We start from the raw sequence: 20,039 nt of genomic DNA on the forward strand, positions 1-20,039 counted from the left end.
GCTACGGCATAAGAGATGGATGCGTTGTCATGGTAATTGATATTCTGTGTTTGTCCAAAACGTGGTGTTGCAGGTTGTGAAAATACCCTAAAGTTACCCTTGCCTAAAGTACCTGCAGATGTCTTTCAAATAAATTACTGGGTCATTATGGGCTAAATAAGCTGCACAATTGGGTTGATGTGGCCTTCCAAATCTTTCCCTGAGCCTGATTGGTTCTGCAGAAAATCCACGTAATGACCCATGTTCATGTGCAGTAGCAATCTTGTTTGGGTTTTAGATCATCGTGGTTACTTCCTTGTGTTGCGTGTTAATTGTTTCTTGGGTAATCATAAACAATGTTCGTCTCGTTCAATTGGCTGTGTGAGTCTGTGCACAGTTTATGAAGAAACAGATATTTACTTAAGCACAAACACATTACGTCCGCTTGCATTTGCACATCCCGTTGTATTTCACGTAACGTTTTTCATTATATTTTGAACCTTTCTTTATCTGCAAGAACGAAAGTAATTTGTCCAATTGTATCAACCAAGTGCAGTGTGAGATTGGATGAAACAACTGCTGCAGCAATTTGGCCTCTGTAACAACGGGGTTCTGCCTTCCTTATCACGCTTGCAATTGCAGTGTTTTGTTTATATCTGTTCATACCTGTCCATCTATGCGGCTGTGTGTCCGTGCGTCTTCCTGGGAGTGGGGAGCGGCAGTGCAGCGGTCCGCGCACTGCGCTATGTTGACCGTGAGCCCGCTCACGATCAACATGTGTTGATCGTGAGCCCGCTCACGATCAACACGAGCGACGGTTATTTGAGCCGGTCCTGGGCCTCCCTTAGGTCGACTCAGCCTCAAATGCCTACTGTACCCAGTACGGTGTGTAAGCATCGCGACTGGCGAGACAAAGGCGGTCTGGCGTGGTGCTGGCCACCTACCCCCTCGTGTACCGTATTGACCTTCATAGGTGCTCGCTAAAAGCACTTGCCCCAAATGTCTGTTGAGGCTATAAGGTGGATCTTTGTATTTGTATTTGGCTGTACTATTCTGTAATTACAATTAGATTTTGGGCCTATTGCTGTGATTTATACTCCCTTCATGGGACCTCCTTTGCCAGTACCAAAATATGATAATATGTTTTTCCCCTTTTTTCTAGCAACAAAACACGTGTTAAGATGTTGAAACACCAATCATGTCCACATTAACGACAATGCTTGTGGTCAGAATGCAAACATTAAAAACATACTCTGATAATATATGCATTGTCCTTGAAACTGATTGGTCCACACCAGAGACGGCTTTCTTTTGAGCCTCGACTCAAACGGTGTTAGACTAGAGGACGCCGAAAGGCGTACAGCCCAAAGGCAATGCCACTATCAGAGTAATGAGAGCTCGGGGTGAGCAGCTACATCATGGGACCTCCTTTGCCAGTACCAAAATATGATAATGGGGTTTGCCCCTTTTATCTGTACGCCTTTTGGCGTCCTCTGGCCGAACACTGTTTGAGACGAGGCTCAAAAGAAAGCTGTCTCTGGTGTGGACCAATCTGTTTCAAAGTCAATGCATATATTATCAGAGTATGTTTTATGTTTGCATTTTGACCACAAGTATTGTGGTTAATGTGGACATGATTCCTTGTAAAAGGTTTCAGTTTGGTGTTTTAACATCTTAACACCTGTATTGTTGCCAGAAAAAAGTGGAAAAACCTATCATAATACTCCCTTGTGAAATGAAACAGACTACGTAACAAATCAGTCTCAGGTATATTTAATTATGATCTGTTGAGGCATATTTCTGCCTGAATTATTAAAAAAGTTTTTTACCGTGAAAATTCATGCCTAATAAGTTATACATGTAGCATTGCTCCTGGTGATGTGATGGTTGTTGATTTTTGCATTATTATATTCTAAATAAGCTCGTTAGTATGTATGCCCTTCGTGTAATGCCAAAAGGGCTGATTGCACAACTGAGCTCAAAGAAAGTTATTTGATGAATTCTTCAAAGTCATGGAGTTCTTAATTCTTTTTTTACTTTTTCCTTTAACTGGTAAGCACTCTTTATGAAAAAAATATTATTATAATGAAAAAAAATATCCAGGAAAGCTTCAATGCTTTACCTGCCACAAGTGCCATCACGTGACGTCAATTTGACAATATAAAAACGTTTACATATAAAGTATTGTTCTAATGCTGGAACTTAATGTTCAAAATAAAAACATCATTTTTTATATCAAAATTAATCAAACGATTGCATCTAGTATATAAACAAGGTGGATAAAATGTGAGACGTTTAAATCGAAAATATATATTTTTATAACAATTAAAATTTTAAAAATGTGAAAATTCTCAATAAAGTCCGAAAACGGGCCTGGATTCCATCAGTGACTGCTAAATCCGAAGCTCATCCTTACTGCAAAGTCTACCTACGCGATGCGCTAGCAATAACCATCCTACCGACAAGGCAGCCACCCTGTGAATGGTGAGGCGCGTGATCCAGCGCTGCGGCGATACGGCTGTTGCGTTGCAGGAGGGCCTGGTGAGCCTGGAGGAGTGTGACAAGACGTGCCTCGAGGAGGCCTTGGCAGGATTGAGCCGCGTCGTGTTGGAGGAGTGGGGAGTCGGGACCCCCTGCCAGGTACAGTGCACCGAGAGGTGAAACCGCTGCTACTTTTCGCGTTGGATTTTGTGGTTGTGCTGCAAGGACTCCCCGTTGTGTTTTTTTCTGGTTCCACCGCGTGATGTTACCTGGGATGTTGTGCTAGATTTTGCTCCGCGCGGCTGGGAGTATTTGAGGGATGAAGGAAGAACTGGCAAAGCTGCGAGCGCTTTGAGTGAAATGTCAAACAACATGCAGTACAGCCTTGTAAACGCATGAGAGAGAAAGCCCCCTGCTGTTGATGAGAGTCTTTAAAGTTAACTTTTAGTGATCAGCATTGAACAAAGCTTGTTAGGAGCATACATTCTTAAGTTCAGGGTATGTGCATCGAGGTACGTGTTTAAGAATCGATGTTTGAGGTGTGTGTGTTGTATGAAATGGGTTTATGTCGGCTGAGCAGAAATTCACTACACTGATGTTCACAGCCCACTGTAGAGAGAGATTTTATTATCTCGTAAATCTCAACGTTGCGCTGAATTACGACATTTCAATTGTTCGCCAAGATGATGACTGGTTTCACGCTGCTTCTCGGTCATAATTTTGACTCCTTTCTCAGAAGAAAAAAAAATCAGAAATGTTTCCCTGATATATTCATTAAAATATGAATGTAGTAAACCAGTCAATAAATCAGTTTGCATGTTTAAAAACCAAAACTTGCATTTCTACATTCAGGACAATCATTCAATGAATGTGGTACACTTAATGAAAGCAGGATACTTTAATGAATAAATTAGATATTTACTGTAGATATTCAGTTCAATAATGTGTGGTAAACATATATTTACTGAACAAAACATCTATATCACAACAACAGCACATTGTCATAGACACTTTTTACGTTTTATTAAGACACTGAAACAAATTGTGTAAATTCACAACAGTAAAATTATATAAATAAGAACCCAACACGTTTCTGCCTTTTTGCTGATATCACACATTACATCGTCGCAAAATCGCCGACCTAAATAGCCTGAAAGAGTGGCGCAAACGGTGGGACAGATTGATGTGTGAAACAAGGGTGTTGAATAGCGGTGTCATTGGCGCACATTATCTTCAACTTTAGGAAATCAAAGCCATTCTTCTGCCCCCTGGGATAACAGTCCATCTCCACGGCTTGAGGGCCAGCTGGCAGGGCTCAGTAATCGATCGGGGCCGCTATTGTGCCGGTCCAAGTGAAATTGCTCGCCACAATCATTGTGCCTGACCGACAAGCCCCCCGCCTCACCCTGCGCACAGGTGATCGTGGTGACGGACGGGTGCCTGGGCGTGGGCCGCGGGACCCTGCGTCACTCTCTCGCCACGCTGGGCGCCCGCACGGACGACGAGGGCCGCTTTCCTCTGCCCTTCCCGTTCCCCGCGCGTCTCTACGTCATGTGCCTGGCCACCGTCGATGAGGTCACTCGCCTTTTTGTTGTTGTTGTTGTTGTTCGGGTCCTCCAGATTTACCCCTCCGCATTTAGAGTCGACGCTCGTTTAGAGTTATTTGGCCGAAATTCATTTCAATGTTGATGAGAAACCACTATGTTGAACTATCAATCGTGGCCAGGTCGCTTCTGAAAATAAGCTATTTAGCTTAGTGGGCCTTACCTGGTAAAATTGAAATAGCGGGAGTAGTTTGTTCTTTCTTGTTTTTTTTTAATCCACGCAAGGTTTTCACTGACTGTGCTCTAGACCGCACGGCACGGGGTGAATCATTGATTCGGCACTCTCTTGCTCCACCTCCACTCATGGGACTTTGAATGAGTATTCCGCAACGCAGGTCCACATTGATATCAATCAGCAGTGCCTACGTAAGCTTCAAATATGCTGAAAAACATCAGCAGGGTATTGCACTTAGTTTGATGTTGTTAGTATTTGACCGAACAAAATATAAAATATATGGAACTCTGTAATAACCTTGACGAAAGAGTAAGAACAGAAATCAGAGGACAACACACAAGAGTGGTTGAAGATGCCATGCTAAATATTGGGAGCATGAAAGCAGAAGAAATTACGTTGGTCATTGAGAAAACGCAAATGGCAGCTGGAACAAATCCAGATTTAACCATAACACACGATAGGCGAAGTGATAAAGTAGTGACGGATTTTTATGCTGACCTATCCAGCAAGAACATGCTAATATCACAGTGGAACGATATTTCTTTAAGATAAGGAGGATGACGTTCAGGAAAGTGCACCTGCCCTGTGCAATATTAACAACAAAGAAAGTTCCCAGACCGGACGGAATAACTGTGGGCTTCTTCAAGGTAGCGGGCCCCGCTGTAGAAACAAAATGAGTGGACCCACAAAATGAGCAAGTAGGAAGGAAGCCCAAGACCACTTCACATACCACATGCCTCTGATGCTAGTTGTGGCTGGGAAATAGATTAATAGCACAGTGACCTAACCACTGTGCCACCGCTACCCTTCAGGTACAGTGTATACATGTTACAATGTTGCACGCTTGTCAAGTTGACAGTTCTAACACGATTTATATTCTTGGTTCTGTCGGTAAAGTCACGTAGAAGGGAAACAATAAAATAATAAAAATATAAAACAATAAAAACATTATTTTATTGTTTCCCTCCTACGTGACTTTACCGAAAGAACAAATAATATGAATCCCTGCAGTCACGAAAGCTTTAAATCAAAAGTTCTAACACTGTCATGTTTTGGGTGTTTTTGTTTTTGTTTTAAACCAGTGGTCTTGAAGGTAGCTAGTGGAGGCTCTGCGCGCCTGTAATGGAGCACTGTGGAGGTTGCGAGAGTTGGTGTCTCGCACAAATGTTGCCAAAACCTTCTTCCCGTGGACATCGAGGTGCCATACTCTGGCTTGCCAGGAGAAGACTTGTAAAACACTCAATCGTTGGCTGGAAGCATCTTAATCTATGCTCACCTCGACGTTTGCGGATCGCGCAGCGTTGTGTGAATGCTGTTCCATGAATGACGCTGCTACGTGAAAATGTAATATTAATACGAGCGTTTCTATTCTTGTGGATTCACACCTAATTTATTTTGGCCAGATAAATTAAAATCAAAATCTACCCTTGAGAAAAATCGGTTGAGGAAATTAATGTGAATCGATTATTGTGATGCTTAAAATGCTAATTGTAATACAATCCTATTAGCGTTCACTTTCATTAATCAGATCAGTGCATGTACACAATCACTGTGATGTACTAATTACCTTGATTCCATCAGTGACTGCAATTCGTCGTCCCTTTCAACCACTTAAGTACAAACGCACAAGGATGTAAAACTACACTGTGATTAAAATATGGGCGCTATATATCAATGTAGCATTAAATAGAAATATAATTACTGGTATTATAAATATGGTAACACAAAATCCTATTTTGTAACAAATAAATCAGGCACGCTTTATCTTCAATGCAAGGCAAATAGAAATGCTTTAAACTTTTTCCATGTGGTGCAGTGGATATTGCACCGCACCCTAAACCTGTTGACTCGATTAAGTACGGTACGACAGGAGTTACGTAAATTCTAGATTTGAAGCTTTCGTGACTGCAAGGAATCATCTTCTTAGGTTTTTTCGGTAAAGTCACGTAGGTAAAACATCAAAATGAATGAAAATAAAATAACTTAGTAATCATTGGAAAGATGTTATCAACCACGCAAAAAAGACTTAATTACAATTTTTTGGACCATCTTATCTGACAGGCACTATTTTACTTTACTTTACCGAGTGTTAACATCCCCAGTTATTTTTTAACAGTACTCTCTTCATTGTTCAGCCAGCATTGGTATTAACATGGGCATTTTCGTTCTTTTGTCTATCATGTGTATTAGAGCTTCCCTCCCCCTCTCTGCCCATTGTGTTGGCGTGTGCAGTAATTAGCCGCTTGCGCACAATCGCTTGCACGCCGTCGCCCACCCTTTTGGCCTCGCCCCCCCACCCTCCCGATACGTTCCATTCATTGGCTACCATAGTCTGATGAGCTCCCCCCTCCCTCTCCTCCCCCCCTCAACTCGCTTTTAAGGGATTACATCTTGAATCATTGCCTCACTTGATGCAGCTAATCTGGCTGTGACGGTCCCACCTGATGACGGAGACTTGTGTTGCCTCCGAAACGTCGTGATTTTTGATTTTATTTTATTTTATTTTCTTTCATTTTGATGTTTTACCTACGTGACTTTACCGAAAAAACCTAAGAAGAGGAGTTACGTACAAACTTACCAGTTTCTAAAACTAGTGAATTTGCTCCTCTTTTTTCCCCTCAATTATAATTTGAATTATCCACGGGTTGGCCTCGCTGGCTAACAATAATTGTTGTAATAAGTCACTACCCTTTGTCAATTCGCTGCTGGATGAAGGACCTCCCATGCTCAGTGAGTCATCGAGGTTGTTTTCACCATACTTCACCAACTCACACCGCTCAGTGTGAGTTGGTGAAGGGGCAGGGGGTGGGGTTAGGGTGGAGGGCAGCAGGAAGTTCAAAGTTCATTTATTAGGTATAGCCCTGTGAGCCATTCGGCTCTTGAATCGGGTGCAACCGCAACAAACAAAAAAACATGAACAAGAAAACATCTTAAAGTGACTATGTGCAAACAGAAAATCCAAGAAAAGACAGCAAAATATTGCAGAAAAAATCACCGTACACCAACCCTGTGCAAATATCCCAGTGGGATGCAAGTCAAAGGAATGTTTCGCATGTACCCTGAGAAAAGTTGGAGTACCCATACTTTACCTCACCACGTGCGCCACATGCCTAGCAACTCACTGTGGCGTGAACACATTTCGACTGATGGATTCACGGGGGCCAAAGGGGATGAAAGAAGCTTGCCTCATTGTTTGAACCAATTGCCGAATGGAATCTGCGATGACCTTCATCACCACGGCAGCAGCATTAACCGTCTTGATATAAAAAGGTACAAATATTAAATTGTTGTTTCTGCCAACAGCTACAGAGCATAGGAGCCCTGGAGAGCCTGGAGAAGCTCATAGAGATGAACAACGGCAGCGGGCAGATCGTAGCGGTGGAGGGGCAGCTGCTGCTCAAGAACGTCCACAACATGGTCAGGTGTGTGTGTGTAGGGTGTGTATGGTGTGTAGGGTGTATGTGTGTGTAGGGTGTGTGTGTGTAGGGTGTGTATGGTGTGTAGGGTGTGTGTGTAGGGTGTGTGTGTGTGTAGGGTGTGTATGTAGGGTGTGTATGGTGTGTGTGTAGGGTGTGTAGGGTGTGTATGGTGTGTGTGTAGGGTGTGTGTGTGTAGGGTGTGTATGGTGTGTAGGGTGTGCGTGTAGGGTGTGTGTAGGGTGTGTGTAGGGTGTGTATGGTGTGTGTGTGGGGTGTGTAGGGTGTGTGTGTGTGGTGTGTATGGTGTGTGTGTAGGGTGTGTGTATGGTGTGTGTGTGGTGTGTGTGTGTGTGTAGGGTGTGTATGGTGTGTGTGTAGGGTGTGTGTGTGTAGGGTGTGTGTGTGGGGTGTGTGTGTGTAAGGTGTGTATGGTGTGTGTGTAGGGTGTATGTGTGTGTAGGGTGTGTGTATGGTGTATGTGTGTGTAGGGTGTGTGTGTGTAGGGTGTGTGTGTGTATGGTGTGTAGGGTGTGTGTAGGGTGTGTGTGTAGGGTGTGTGTGTGTGTAGGGTGTGTATGGTGTGTGTGTGGGGTGTGTGTGTGTAGAGTGTGTGTGTGTGTGTGTAGGGTGTGGGTGTAGGGTGTGTGTGTAGTGTGTGTGTGTGTAGGGTGTGTATGTAGAGTGTGTATGGTGTGTGTAGGGTGTGTATTTGTATGGTGTGTGTGTATGGTGTGTGTGTGTATGGTGTGTGTGTGTAGTGTGTGTAGGGTGTGTATGGTGTGTGTGTGTGGTGTGTGTAGGGTGTGTGTGTGTGTAGGGTGTGTGTGTGTATGGTGTGTGTAGGGTGTGTGTGTGTCTAGGGTGTATGTATGTGTAGGGTGTGTGTGTGTGTGTAGGGTGTGTATGTAGGGTGTGTATGGTGTGTGTGTGTGTAGGGTGTATGTGTGTGTAGGGTGTGTAGGGTGTGTATGGTGTGTGTGTAGGGTATGTAGGGTGTGTATGGTGTGTGTGTAGGGTGTGTGTGTATGGTGTGTGTGTAGGGTGTGTGTGTGTATGGTGTGTGTAGGGTGTGTGTGTGTATGGTGTGTGTGTAGGGTGTGTGTGTGTATGGTGTGTGTAGGGTGTGTGTGTGTAGGGTGTGTGTGGTGTATGTCCGTGTGCGTACTCTCCCTCGTGGGCAGCGGTAGTGTAACGACTCGCGCACTGCACTACGTACGCAACGACCCAAGTTCAGTTCCCACTCACAACCAGCACCAGTGAGGGTGATCTGAACTAGTCCTGCGCTTCCCCTAGGTCGATTCAGTCTCCGATGAGTACTTGATGCGGTGTGTAAACATCGCCACGAGGGAGACAAAGGCGGACGGGTGTGGTGCTGGGCCACCCACCCCCTCGTGTGCCGAGCTGGCCTTTACAGGTGCTCGCTAACAGCACTTGCCCCAACAGTCTGTTCAAGGCTATACGGGGACCTCTATCTTTGTAATCTCCTTCACTGGCAAAGGGTAAATGATATCAGTATAAATGTGACCTTTTCCGCGAACTACACTCACTGATTCCTCCACCAATGTTCATGGCTAGGTCTGCCAGACTCACTTTTTTGGCTTATTCACTCTGTGTTCAGCCACCGCGCTGCAGGTTTAATCACTGCTTTCTGATTCTTCCCTTGCTCTGCTCAACTTTGCAATTCCCTCCCCATCGTTTCTTTTTCATGAGAACCTTTGCTCAATTTAAAAAACGTGTCACCCCTCATCTGGTGCCACTTTGACCGTGCTGGTTATTGCCGAGCCACTTCAATGTGCTCAGTCACTTGCGTCTTTGTGCCACAACCAACCACCTCTTCAACGAAGATCAGAGACACTTCCTGGAGCACGTTGAGAAGGAAGATCATGCAAGTTTTTCAATAAAATAAAATCTAACAAAGAACACCATCACACAGCAGTATCACCAAATCCTGATGTATGTATGTATTGCACGTTGAACTTCTGTCACGCCGTGCATAACCAGACGTGCTCATCGGAGGTGCGTGGGGAGGACAACGGACTAAAGACAAAAAGCAGTGAGAAAGAAAACAAGTTTTCAATCGAGATTCAAAAGTGCATAGCTCCAGGTGGCCTCCTAATATCGGAAGAAAGAGCGTTCCAGAGGGCCACAGTAGCGCATCTGCGAGCGCACGATGCAGTGTCCCGTCTTTGTTCGATGGCTCGTAGCCGAAAGCCGCCGCTGATACGAGGATGGCCGGCCGGAGTGTGCGTGATGGTTTCTGCTCCTTGACGTGGTCAGCGGGGTGTTGCTGTTCACACACTTCGTGTGCAATGCGGCTCAGCGAGCACCGGGCAGACGTGGTGGGATCTGCTCAACAGAGAAGTTGCCTCTGCCCCCCGTGGCCGTGTAACCCAGGCGGCGCGTTGTGTGCGCTTGCTTCCGCTCGTTGCAGCAAGTTCACGGAGCAGGTGTACACGCCTTTCCCGGCCACGCTGCGCTGCGGACACCTGGCGTCCGATGTGACCCTCTTCCCGCGGCCTGAGCCCGTCACCCCGGAGCACGAGTTCGATCCTCACCCCAAGTGCATCTCCTCTGGTACGGTGCAACAGGCATAGACAACGACATAGCCCCAACAGACTGTTGGGGGCAAGTGCTTTTTCAGCGAGCACCTACGAAGGCCGGCACTGCACATGAGGGGGTGGGTGGCCAGCACCACGCACGGCTGCCTACGTCTCACCTGGTGGCGATGTTTGTACATCGCACCAGATACTCATTTGAGGCTGAGTGGACCTAGGGGAGGCTCAGGACTGGTTCAGATTATCGTCACCGGTGTCGGCCATGAGCGGTTATGGAACTGGGGTTGGGGTGTTCGTCATGCAGTGCGCTAACCATCACACGACAGTTCCCAAGCCATAGCCCATTTAAAGCATGAACTTAATGTTAAGTGACACTAATTAAACCGGGCTTGTGGAATACCTCTCACTCCATGGTATGTAACGCCAAGTAAGATGCATACATACAAGCTCTGTTAAAAAAACATATCTTGCATGAGAATGTTGTTTCAGGAGCATTGCCATAGCGGCCTCTAGCGACGTCGCTGGGTTATGACTGCCTCTTTTCCGATGTGCACCGTGTCTATATCGTTGAAATGTTGGCAACCTAATGCTTTAACATTTTGAAGCTTTGAAAAAAAAAAAACCTGAGTTGTATTCCAAAGCACGTAACAGAAGGACTGAAAACAGCTGAGATGCTGAAAAGCAGTCGGGACTCTAAAACCTCGATGCGATGTGTGTCTCCCACACCAAGGCAGCTGATACAGTCTTCATACTACAGCGTGTTTGTGGAGCTGTAGTGCAGCGGTTAGCGCGCTGCGCTACGAACCCGGCAACCCAGTTCGATTCCAGCTCATGGCCACCAACATAAAGTGACAATTATTTGAACTGGTCCTGGGCCTCCCCTAGGCCGACTCGGCCTCAAATGAGAACCTGGTGCGGTGTGTAAACATCGTCGCTGCGTCGCACGGTGGCACAGCGAGGGATCCACGCAGGCTCAACGCTGACCCACGGTCACGCTGGCGGGTTCTCATTCACCTTCATTCGCACGATGACGCCACAGTGTGGGGTGCATGTCGAGGGCCTCTCCGTGATGTTGGATTCCATTTCGTACGTATGTGTGTATGTTGAACTTCTTTCGCACCGTACGTAGCCAACCGTGCTAATCGGAGGTGCGGCGGAAGGACAACAAACTAAGCACAAAAAGCGGTATTAAAGAATTTTTTTCAATCTAGATTTAAAAATGCATGGCTCCAGTGGCTTCCTAATATCGAAAGGAAGAGCGTTCCAGATAGTCTTCTGAAGCCCTCCTGACAGCGTGTGATGCAGTGGCCGTCTTTGTTCGATTGTTAGCCAAAAACCTCTACGAGGATGACCGGAGTTTGCGTTATGGTTTATGCTCCTTGACGAGATCCCAAAAGTATTCTTGGTTCATGTGTGGCAAGCAGTTTCTGTGTAACCTCGGTACTCTGACTTAGAGCCAGGGGCCAGAATTTAAGAAGTCACATTAACTGCTCCAATTGTTGTGGATTGGTTTTGGTTTGACATGAAGGTGAATAGCCCAAAATTCACTCCATATGCGGCTATGAGGTCGGCCTTGAGACACCAACATTGTGTGTTCTGTACGCTCTACTCAGCAAGCAGCTGTCTCGTGTAGTTTCACAAAGTGAAACAAAATTTTGATTTAAAGCTTTCGTGACTGCAGGGATTCATATTCTTGGTTCCTATCGGTAAAGTCACGTAGAAGGGAAATAATAAAATAATACAAATATAAAACAATAAAAAAATTCACGACGTCTCTTGCTGTGGATGTCACACCTGATGATAATTGCTTGTGTTGCAGTCGAAACTTCGTGAATTTTTTTGTTTGTTTTATATTTGTATTATTTTATTATTTCCCTTCTACGTGACTTTACCGAAAGAACCAAGAATATAGAGTGAAACTACACGAGACAGCTGCATAAAGCGAGGGAAACCTGTACAGATCTTCTTATAGGTAACCTTTCCCCCGATGGATTTGCAGATCTGCTTTGTGACATCATCATTGAATGGCTGAAGCCAACAGCTACCATCCGTCCGCTTTTTATTTTCAACCTTGAGTCCATATAACAAACGCCACGGGAGTTTCCCCGTCATTGTGAAGCGGAGTCTATTTGGAGAAGACTACTTGGAGTCCGTTGCCCACGCTGCACATGCTAATTGGTGTGACTGAAGCATCTGTCTTCATTGAACTAACGTGTATCCCTGCCTGCGCAGGTCACGTGCACGCATAAACCGGCTGACACTCGGTCTCAGCGTAGTAGCACCGCCGTTTGCTGCTCGGAACAATATCTTGGCGCGTGCGAGATATTCTTCACAGGAATCGTGCCCGCTCGCCAGAGCCGGCCCAACCACTAAGCGACCCTTGTAATTGGAAAGGGCCCCGTGGCCAGCAGAGGGCCCCCTAGAGTCACTGCTAGCTAGTGGATGAAAAAAATCATACATCAAAGGGCCTCCAACCAAATTTTACTTAGGGCCCCCAAAGGTCTAGGGCCGGTTCTGCCGCTCGCCACGCTCGGCGGCGGTCGCCCAGCCGGTTGCGAGTTGCGCGTGGAGTGGCAGTCTCGCGGCGAAGACGCTCTAACCCTGCCGCCGCCACCCCACCACCCTCCCCGCACGCCGTCTCTCGCGCACTCGTCTTCGTCTCGATCGTGCGCGAAGCCTTGGAGATTGTGGGGTTCCTGGAGCTGGCCGACGTGTCCAGTCCCCCCGTGCTCTCCCGTCACCTCGTGCTGCCCATCGCTCCGGCCAAAGGTAAGGGATGATGGCTTTGTTGATGCCTCTTGTTAACTGCCTCGTCTGGTATGAAAGGAGGTGGTGGGTTCGAGCCTGACCCTCACGCCTGCTGTATATTTGGACTTTGCGGTGTCTCTCTCTCTCCCCGTTGTCGCGTGGATTTTTTTCCAGGTCCTCCGGTTTTCCCCTCCACATTTAGATTCAACGTGCGTTTAGAGTATTTGGTTGCAATACATTTTCACGTGATAAGCCACTTCGTTGAGCTATCATTTGTGGCCAGGTCGCTTCTGAAAAAGAGCTTTACAGCTCAGTGGGCCTTAGCTGCTAAAATATTTTTAATAATTCTAGTCTCGAGTGTTGTCCGGCATGATTTTGCAACATTTCGCTCCATGGGTTGGTCCTGAAGAATCTCAGAGCACCATACAGCACACCGGTGAAAACCCTATACAGTCGAGGTAAAGAATTCAATTTTTGAAGAATGTATATGCTTTGGCGTGGAAGTGTACATGCATTAGATGGCAATAATATATGTTTATGTAATATGGGGGTGTGATTATTGAGCTGCAAAAATGTATAAATATGCTTGCGTGCGTCGAATATAATATACTCCCCCTTTGTAAATTCACTTCTGGTTGAAGGCCTCCCCAAACCGTGACAATCATGGAGGTTGTTTGAGCATATTGCATCATTCTGGTGAGGGCTGGTTCAGGTTTCATTCGCCACCGATGTTAACCATGACCAGGAATACAATTCCGTTGCACTAACCACTTGGAACACCGCTCCCAATGTATGATAAGTAATTTATGTAAAACGAGCCATCAGTGTGTACACACATTTGTGAGCCGCAGCAGTTATCCGATTATGAAGATGCACAAATGTATGCAGGGTTGTGTCTGTGTCACATATCGGAGGTCTGGTCTGGCAGAAAATGCTCGATCAGGAGTGGACATCTTCCGCGGTGGAAAATGTGTTGTGCCTATTTCACCTGCCTGCATTAGGATGAATAATCTGTGAGATTAATCTAACGATATGCATGTGCCAGAATTTGTCAGTGTAAATTTAACTTTCTGGCAAAGACACCTGGTAATTCATGAATCATCGCTTTCGCTTGTAAATTTTCCAGCACCTTAAAAGTCAGTGGATTACATGGCATGGGGTCTTAGGAATGCTAAACCGGAATGTGATTCTTGAGTTGTTTCTTTTTTTACATTGTTAATCCTGCTGCTCCATTGTTGCTGAGCTTGTAAAAGTTCGACAGCAAAATTAAACGCAACAATGCCAATCCGTTTTGCCCGTTGTGCACTCGTGTGGTGTCACAGTGACCACAATAAGCCACAAGCGGTCCCATACTCAAAACGTTCCACGTGTAGATGTTGCTCACTCCAAAGGTTGCCGGTTCCCACATTGCTTCCGACTTCATGACCAATGTGGACGGTGATGTCGTTGATTGGTTCCTGGGCTAATCAAGCAATTAACCCAGAATAAACTTCATTCTGTTTAACACGTAGGCTTTCGCGACCAATATCCATAATAGAGGTATTTTTTTGGGTTAGATAGCGTAAATATATAAGTGTCGTTAAACCCGCTACCACCCGACACAGCCAACTAGTAAGGGTACACACCCAGTTGGCTGTGTCGGGTGGTGGCGGGTTTAACGACACATTTCTATATTTACGCGATTTAACTCAAAAAAACCCTCTATTATGGATACACTTCCTTCTGTTGGTGAAATAAAAAAAAAACCTGACGACGGGAATGTAATGATTCATGAATAATTCAAATTGATTCTTGCGATACACCACCGTCGTGCAATGCGTGCGTGAATCAATTATTTTCAATCCCAACCAATGTTCCGCACGTGTTTTCTTCGGGCCAATGGTCAGAATGAATAAGGCGAACATAACGAGAAGGTAGCACAGATGGGAGAGAACAAACAAGGCCATAGAAACAGAACAGTCGGGATGGGCCAGTACTAATGGGACGATACAAACAAAAAGCATTCATCAAAATCCATCAACAGCTCCTGAACTGTTGATGGCCGTTGCATAATGCACGAGGCTGAACGCACGTTGTCCGCGTTTCTGTGCGTGTTGCTCGAAAACCACGTGACGTTCCGGCCCTGCGCTGATTTTCTGCCACGATGATGGATTTTACCCGTCACGTGTGGGCTTGCGACAAACAAGCTCGGAAATAACTGATTCTTCAATTAAATCGTGACCAATTCATCAACTCGTGGGAAATGGTGCTTCGCTGGCCGAAGGGTTGTGTGGTTTTGGCGAATTGTTACGAAACCTCTCCGCCGATGTCTGCCAGTGGGTGTCGCACAGACACTAGCAATAGCGCCCCCCCCCCGCCCCCCAGTGTTTTCCTACCGTCACGAGTGCCCGCATCGCCCCCTAGTGGAGTGCTTGTGCCACTAAATGTTTACCGCTGACACAAGCAAGGTTATTTGGTGTCTCGGGGATTATTAACACGGCTTATTTGTACCATGTTAAGTTGTTATTTTATTTCGGCAGGTAAAGCCCACTGAGCCACATGGCTCTTTAGCAGAGGTGACTTGGCCACGCATGGCAACTCATAGAAGTGGCTTCTCATCACGTGTGCGCGCATTTATAGTGGCAGCCAAATGATCTGACCGCACGTTTGTAAATGTGGTGCGCAAAACCGGAGAGCCCGGAGACAAATGCTAGCAACCACAAGGAGAGAGAATGCCCGAACTGCCAATGTGCAGGCGTCGTGGTCGGGATCGAACCCACTAACTCCTGCGTACCAGGCGATGGACCATACATTGCATCTGTAATTAATCTCGGTGCGTACGTTTAAACTATACCCAGTTCATTGGTCACAATTTAATATGCCAAGAATCCACCCGGCGTGCATTTGATGAAGGTTATAGCGGTACTGCAGTTATTAGCACACTGCGCTATAAACTCGGTGATCTGGGTTAGGGGCCGTCCATAAATGACGTCACGCACCTAGGGGGGGGGGGTCAGACGTTTGTGACGATGTGTGACGAGGGGGGGGGGGGTTTGAGAAATGTGACGTCATATCAAAATGCGCAACTTTAAATAAATATAGACAACACGTTCTACTTAATTAAATATACTTTTTTATTAAATGTTTTCTCCTACGAATCAGAGTGCAGCGGCACATTAAATACGCACTACAATGACAATAGTTTAAAGCGATTTGAAGCATGTTTTATTTTTTGGGGTGGGGGGGAGGCAGAGCTTTGTGACGTCATTTTTAAGGGGAGGGGGGGGTCTGACTTTTTGTGACGCCGTATGACGATGAGGGGGGGGGGGGTCAAAAATCGCGCGACGTCATTTATGGACGGCCCCTTATAACGCCACTGATGAGAGATGTTTTTTTGTGAACTGGTCCTGGAATCCCCTTTCAGTAATCTGCACTCTTCACCGTTTGGAAGCAACGGTCAATCACTCCGACAGCCACGGCATGGAGAGGCCTTCATCCAGCAATCGATCGACCAAGGGGCTGTTACGTAATCACACATTTGATGCGATATTGATATTATAAAGTACATCTTATTTTAGAAAAAAAAAACACATCCTAACCTGGTATACATCAAGAGTTTCGTGCAAAATATCAATACTCTCTCGTGATATTTTTTGGTTTGAGAGTTGTAAACAGTTTGAAAAACGAGGAGAGAAAGCAGTGTGGCATGATCCGTACTTTTTACGTGCAATGTAGCTGTTCGTTCACCGGGTAAGCGCGATGGGGTTAAAGGTCACTGGGCGGTGGAGTCAGGAGCATAACGAGGCTTTATCGCCCCCCTCTCCAAATCCGCCACCATCTCTCACAATCCCGTGATATAATCATCTAGTGCCTGCACATTAGCTGAATTCATCACTCCAACTCCACGTTTGGGTGACGTTTCAGACGCGTTCCGTTCCTTGGCTCGTCTCGTGCAGTTGTTAAGAGGAATTGTGGTTTTAGAAAGACGTTCAATCCCATCTCTAGGATGGGCTGGTTGCCGGCTTGGTCTACTTATCAAAGAGCCACCCTTTGTTGCGTGTGCGGCAATGGTGGTGTAGGGGTTAATGAGGAGCGGTGGTGTAGTGGTTAGTGCATTGTGTGACGAACCCGGCGACCCGAGTTTATTACCCACTCATGACCATTAACAATGAGGAATACTTGAGCCAGTCCTGGGCCTCTCCTAGGTCGACTCAGCCTTAAATGAGTACCTGGTGCGGCGTGTGAATATCGGCACTAGGGAGACAAAGGTGGCTGAGCGTGGTTTTGGCCACCCACCCTCTTGTGCGTCATGCCGGGTTTCATAGGTGCTAGCTTACAGTATTTGCCCCAGCAGTTTCTTGAATGCTATATAGGAGATGTTTGTGTTTGTATTTGTTCGTGTATCGAAATACTATCTTCTCATTCACTAACAACACTTTCCCGAATAGTATACCTAAATTAAAGTATCACAATAGCTGGCTGGGTGAAACTCTGGAGAAACTCAACACCCTATTGGAACGTTGTACATTACATATTGTGTTCAAGCCTGCAAGAATATCAATAATCGGTTTAGATTTGTATTTACTGTTAACAGTGCCAGGAAATCGTGAGCCAAATTGTGTTTAATTTTATATTTCTTAACTTGATCTTCTGGAATGATCACTTAATTTTAATATTTTTAGATTTTACTTTGTTTTTCTTTAATTTTAATTCATGAATCTAGAGTTATCTAACAAGCTGGGCTTCTAGTTTTCGTGGTTGTACTCAGGTATGTTATCAGGCCGTACCACGTGGTGTTCGACACGATGTCCCGGCATTTCCCTGCATGCGCTGCGAGCTTCTTTAGGACATTGAAAAAAATAATTTCAGGAACTAACGAAGAAGTGAGCAAGCTCCCAGCACTTTTATCTGAATTTAGGACATCACGCTGAACCACGGCGGATATCGGGTGAGCAGTGGAGAGGTGAGGTGGGTTTGTTAAATATTAAAGTACCCCCCACCCTGCACTGCCCTAAGTCTCTCACATTAGGTTGGTTATACTTCCCCTCCCCCGTCATCCCCTCCCCATTTACATTTCCATTTTCGCCCCCACCCCTCCGCTGACGTGGTGTGCTCACGTGGTCGGGATACTTTTGTTTACCTCGCCTCCTTTATATGCTCCAGTTGCGTCTGGACTGTGGCCCCAGGGAAAGTGACGCGCGGTTATGCGAGCCGCGCGCTGCGTGCTGTGTTGAGCTCGCGTTTTGTTCCAACAAAAGCAACAACAGCAACGAATTTTTTTTTTAAGTTCTCGTCCACGAGAGGAGGCACACTTCACCCCTACCTAACCCCCACCAGCTTGTGGATGAGAACACAGCACTGGGTTAGTCCAACGCTCTAAATTTGCCACCGGCTCTTGGGGTTGAATTTGAACGCTTGTTGTTTGCTCATTTGGGTTGTTTGTCGAACCTATTAATATTCGCACGAAACTGGTGTTTTTTTTGTTGTTGCTAGGCAAGCCTCCACGCATTCACAATCCTCCAGCACGTGCAATTTGGTTTTCTCTCAGCATTGATTTTTCAAGTGCTTGCAGTGCACTTCATTACGCGAGGAGACAGAGGACATGGTTAAAATAAAGACAATTTAAAAAAGCCACAAGAACATAATAACAGGCCAAAGAGAATGATCTTGTTAAATCATGTATTAGGCAGTGCAAGCTCTTGTTCACTAATTGCCTCCGTGTCTCCATGGTGTAATTAATAAATATGAATATAATTCATGTCTTTGTTTTACCACTAACTGCACAGCGAGTGGGGGGTGGGGTACTATATTAAGCTATAGCAACGAAGTGTGTGGCACATGCTTTATCTGATTATGAGCTGCCTATGAAATTAATGGGTTTGATTTATGCGTTGTATAAATGGTGGATAATATCAAAGGACCACTCACGAAAGGTGACCGCATTATCAGAGGTTGGCGTTAAATTAAGGGGACATCATGATGTACGCCATTACAGCCATCAGTTATATTTACAGGGAAACGCCATGCAGATACATTATCTTGTTATTACAAGAGAAACACTCCATGTTCTGCTGCCATAATGAATTGCGGTCATTTACACTGTATATGTAAATGTAACCATAACTTGGACACATAATGTCCTACTCATAACCTGGGGTTGTATATACACACACGCACACATTTTTAGCAGATTGTGTCCTTCACAAATGGTCAATTTCTATTTAAAGCTTTCGTGACTGCAGGGATTTATCTTCTTGGTTCTTTCGGTAAAGTCACGTAGAAGGGAAAAAAAACATAATAAAACATAATATTTGATTATGTTTTATTATGTTTTATTTTTAATTAATTAATTATTTCCCTTCTACGTGACTTTAACGAAAGCACCAAGAAAATGGTCAATTTCCTACAAACTGGCCAGAACTCTAAGCCACCCATGCCAGTCATCAAAACCTCCCCACAATTTCAGAGTCATTTGATGCAGAAGCCCTCCGAATGAAGGTGACACAAATTAGTTTGCTTTAAAACTTTCATATTGAACGTTTTTGTTGCAAACACATTTACATACCGTTTAATTGGCTGCTAATGAAATGATGATTATTCCTCACTTGCTGAAAATTGCAAAATTAATTCCCTTTTGGGTGTGACACTGGCACGTGAATATTCTTCCCCAATTTTATTGAATTGTTATTATACATACTAAAAATACAAATAATGAAATAATCATCAAAATACACAAATACAATGAGTATCACATCAGGGTCAACGTGTCCCCGTGCACAAATGAGCATGTGGGTTAGGATTATTTTCATTGGTGCCCTAAACCAGTGGTGGAAATTCCACGTTTATACTCATGGGAGCAAATCTTTGGATAGAACAACTGCTGTTGTCTGTCCACATTGTGGTTCTTATTTCAGCAACCCCCCCCCCCCCCCAATGGATAATGGGCTGAGTATACCCTCGCCTAAGCACCCTTTCAATTGCGAGTCGAACCCTGTTCCTCAACGACTCCTGGCCAGACGCAAAGTGTCCCTCAGACACGGCGAGACAGATTTCTGTTGACCGATTAGGAAAAAAATGCAATTCTTGCGGCGATTAGAGC

The 20,039-nt window shown here is 45.3% G+C and overlaps 1 protein-coding gene across 5 annotated transcripts in view; it reads left to right on the top strand.

The window, feature by feature from the left end:
• LOC144954281 (integrator complex subunit 14-like) overlaps nt 1-20,039 on the top strand; it is a 98,762-nt gene that overhangs the window by 10,901 nt on the left and 67,822 nt on the right. For all 5 annotated transcript variants that reach the window (XM_078884814.1, XM_078884806.1, XM_078884822.1 and 2 more), the window contains 5 exons: nt 2,512-2,619; nt 3,877-4,035; nt 7,543-7,661; nt 10,090-10,232; nt 12,890-12,982. In XM_078884814.1, coding sequence (XP_078740940.1) covers nt 2,512-2,619; nt 3,877-4,035; nt 7,543-7,661; nt 10,090-10,232; nt 12,890-12,982 — 622 coding nt within the window. The remainder of the gene's footprint in view (nt 1-2,511; nt 2,620-3,876; nt 4,036-7,542; nt 7,662-10,089; nt 10,233-12,889; nt 12,983-20,039) is intronic.

Source organism: Lampetra fluviatilis, chromosome 3, assembly GCF_964198595.1.
Source record: "Lampetra fluviatilis chromosome 3, kcLamFluv1.1, whole genome shotgun sequence".
NCBI classification, from domain to species: domain Eukaryota; kingdom Metazoa; phylum Chordata; class Hyperoartia; order Petromyzontiformes; family Petromyzontidae; genus Lampetra; species Lampetra fluviatilis.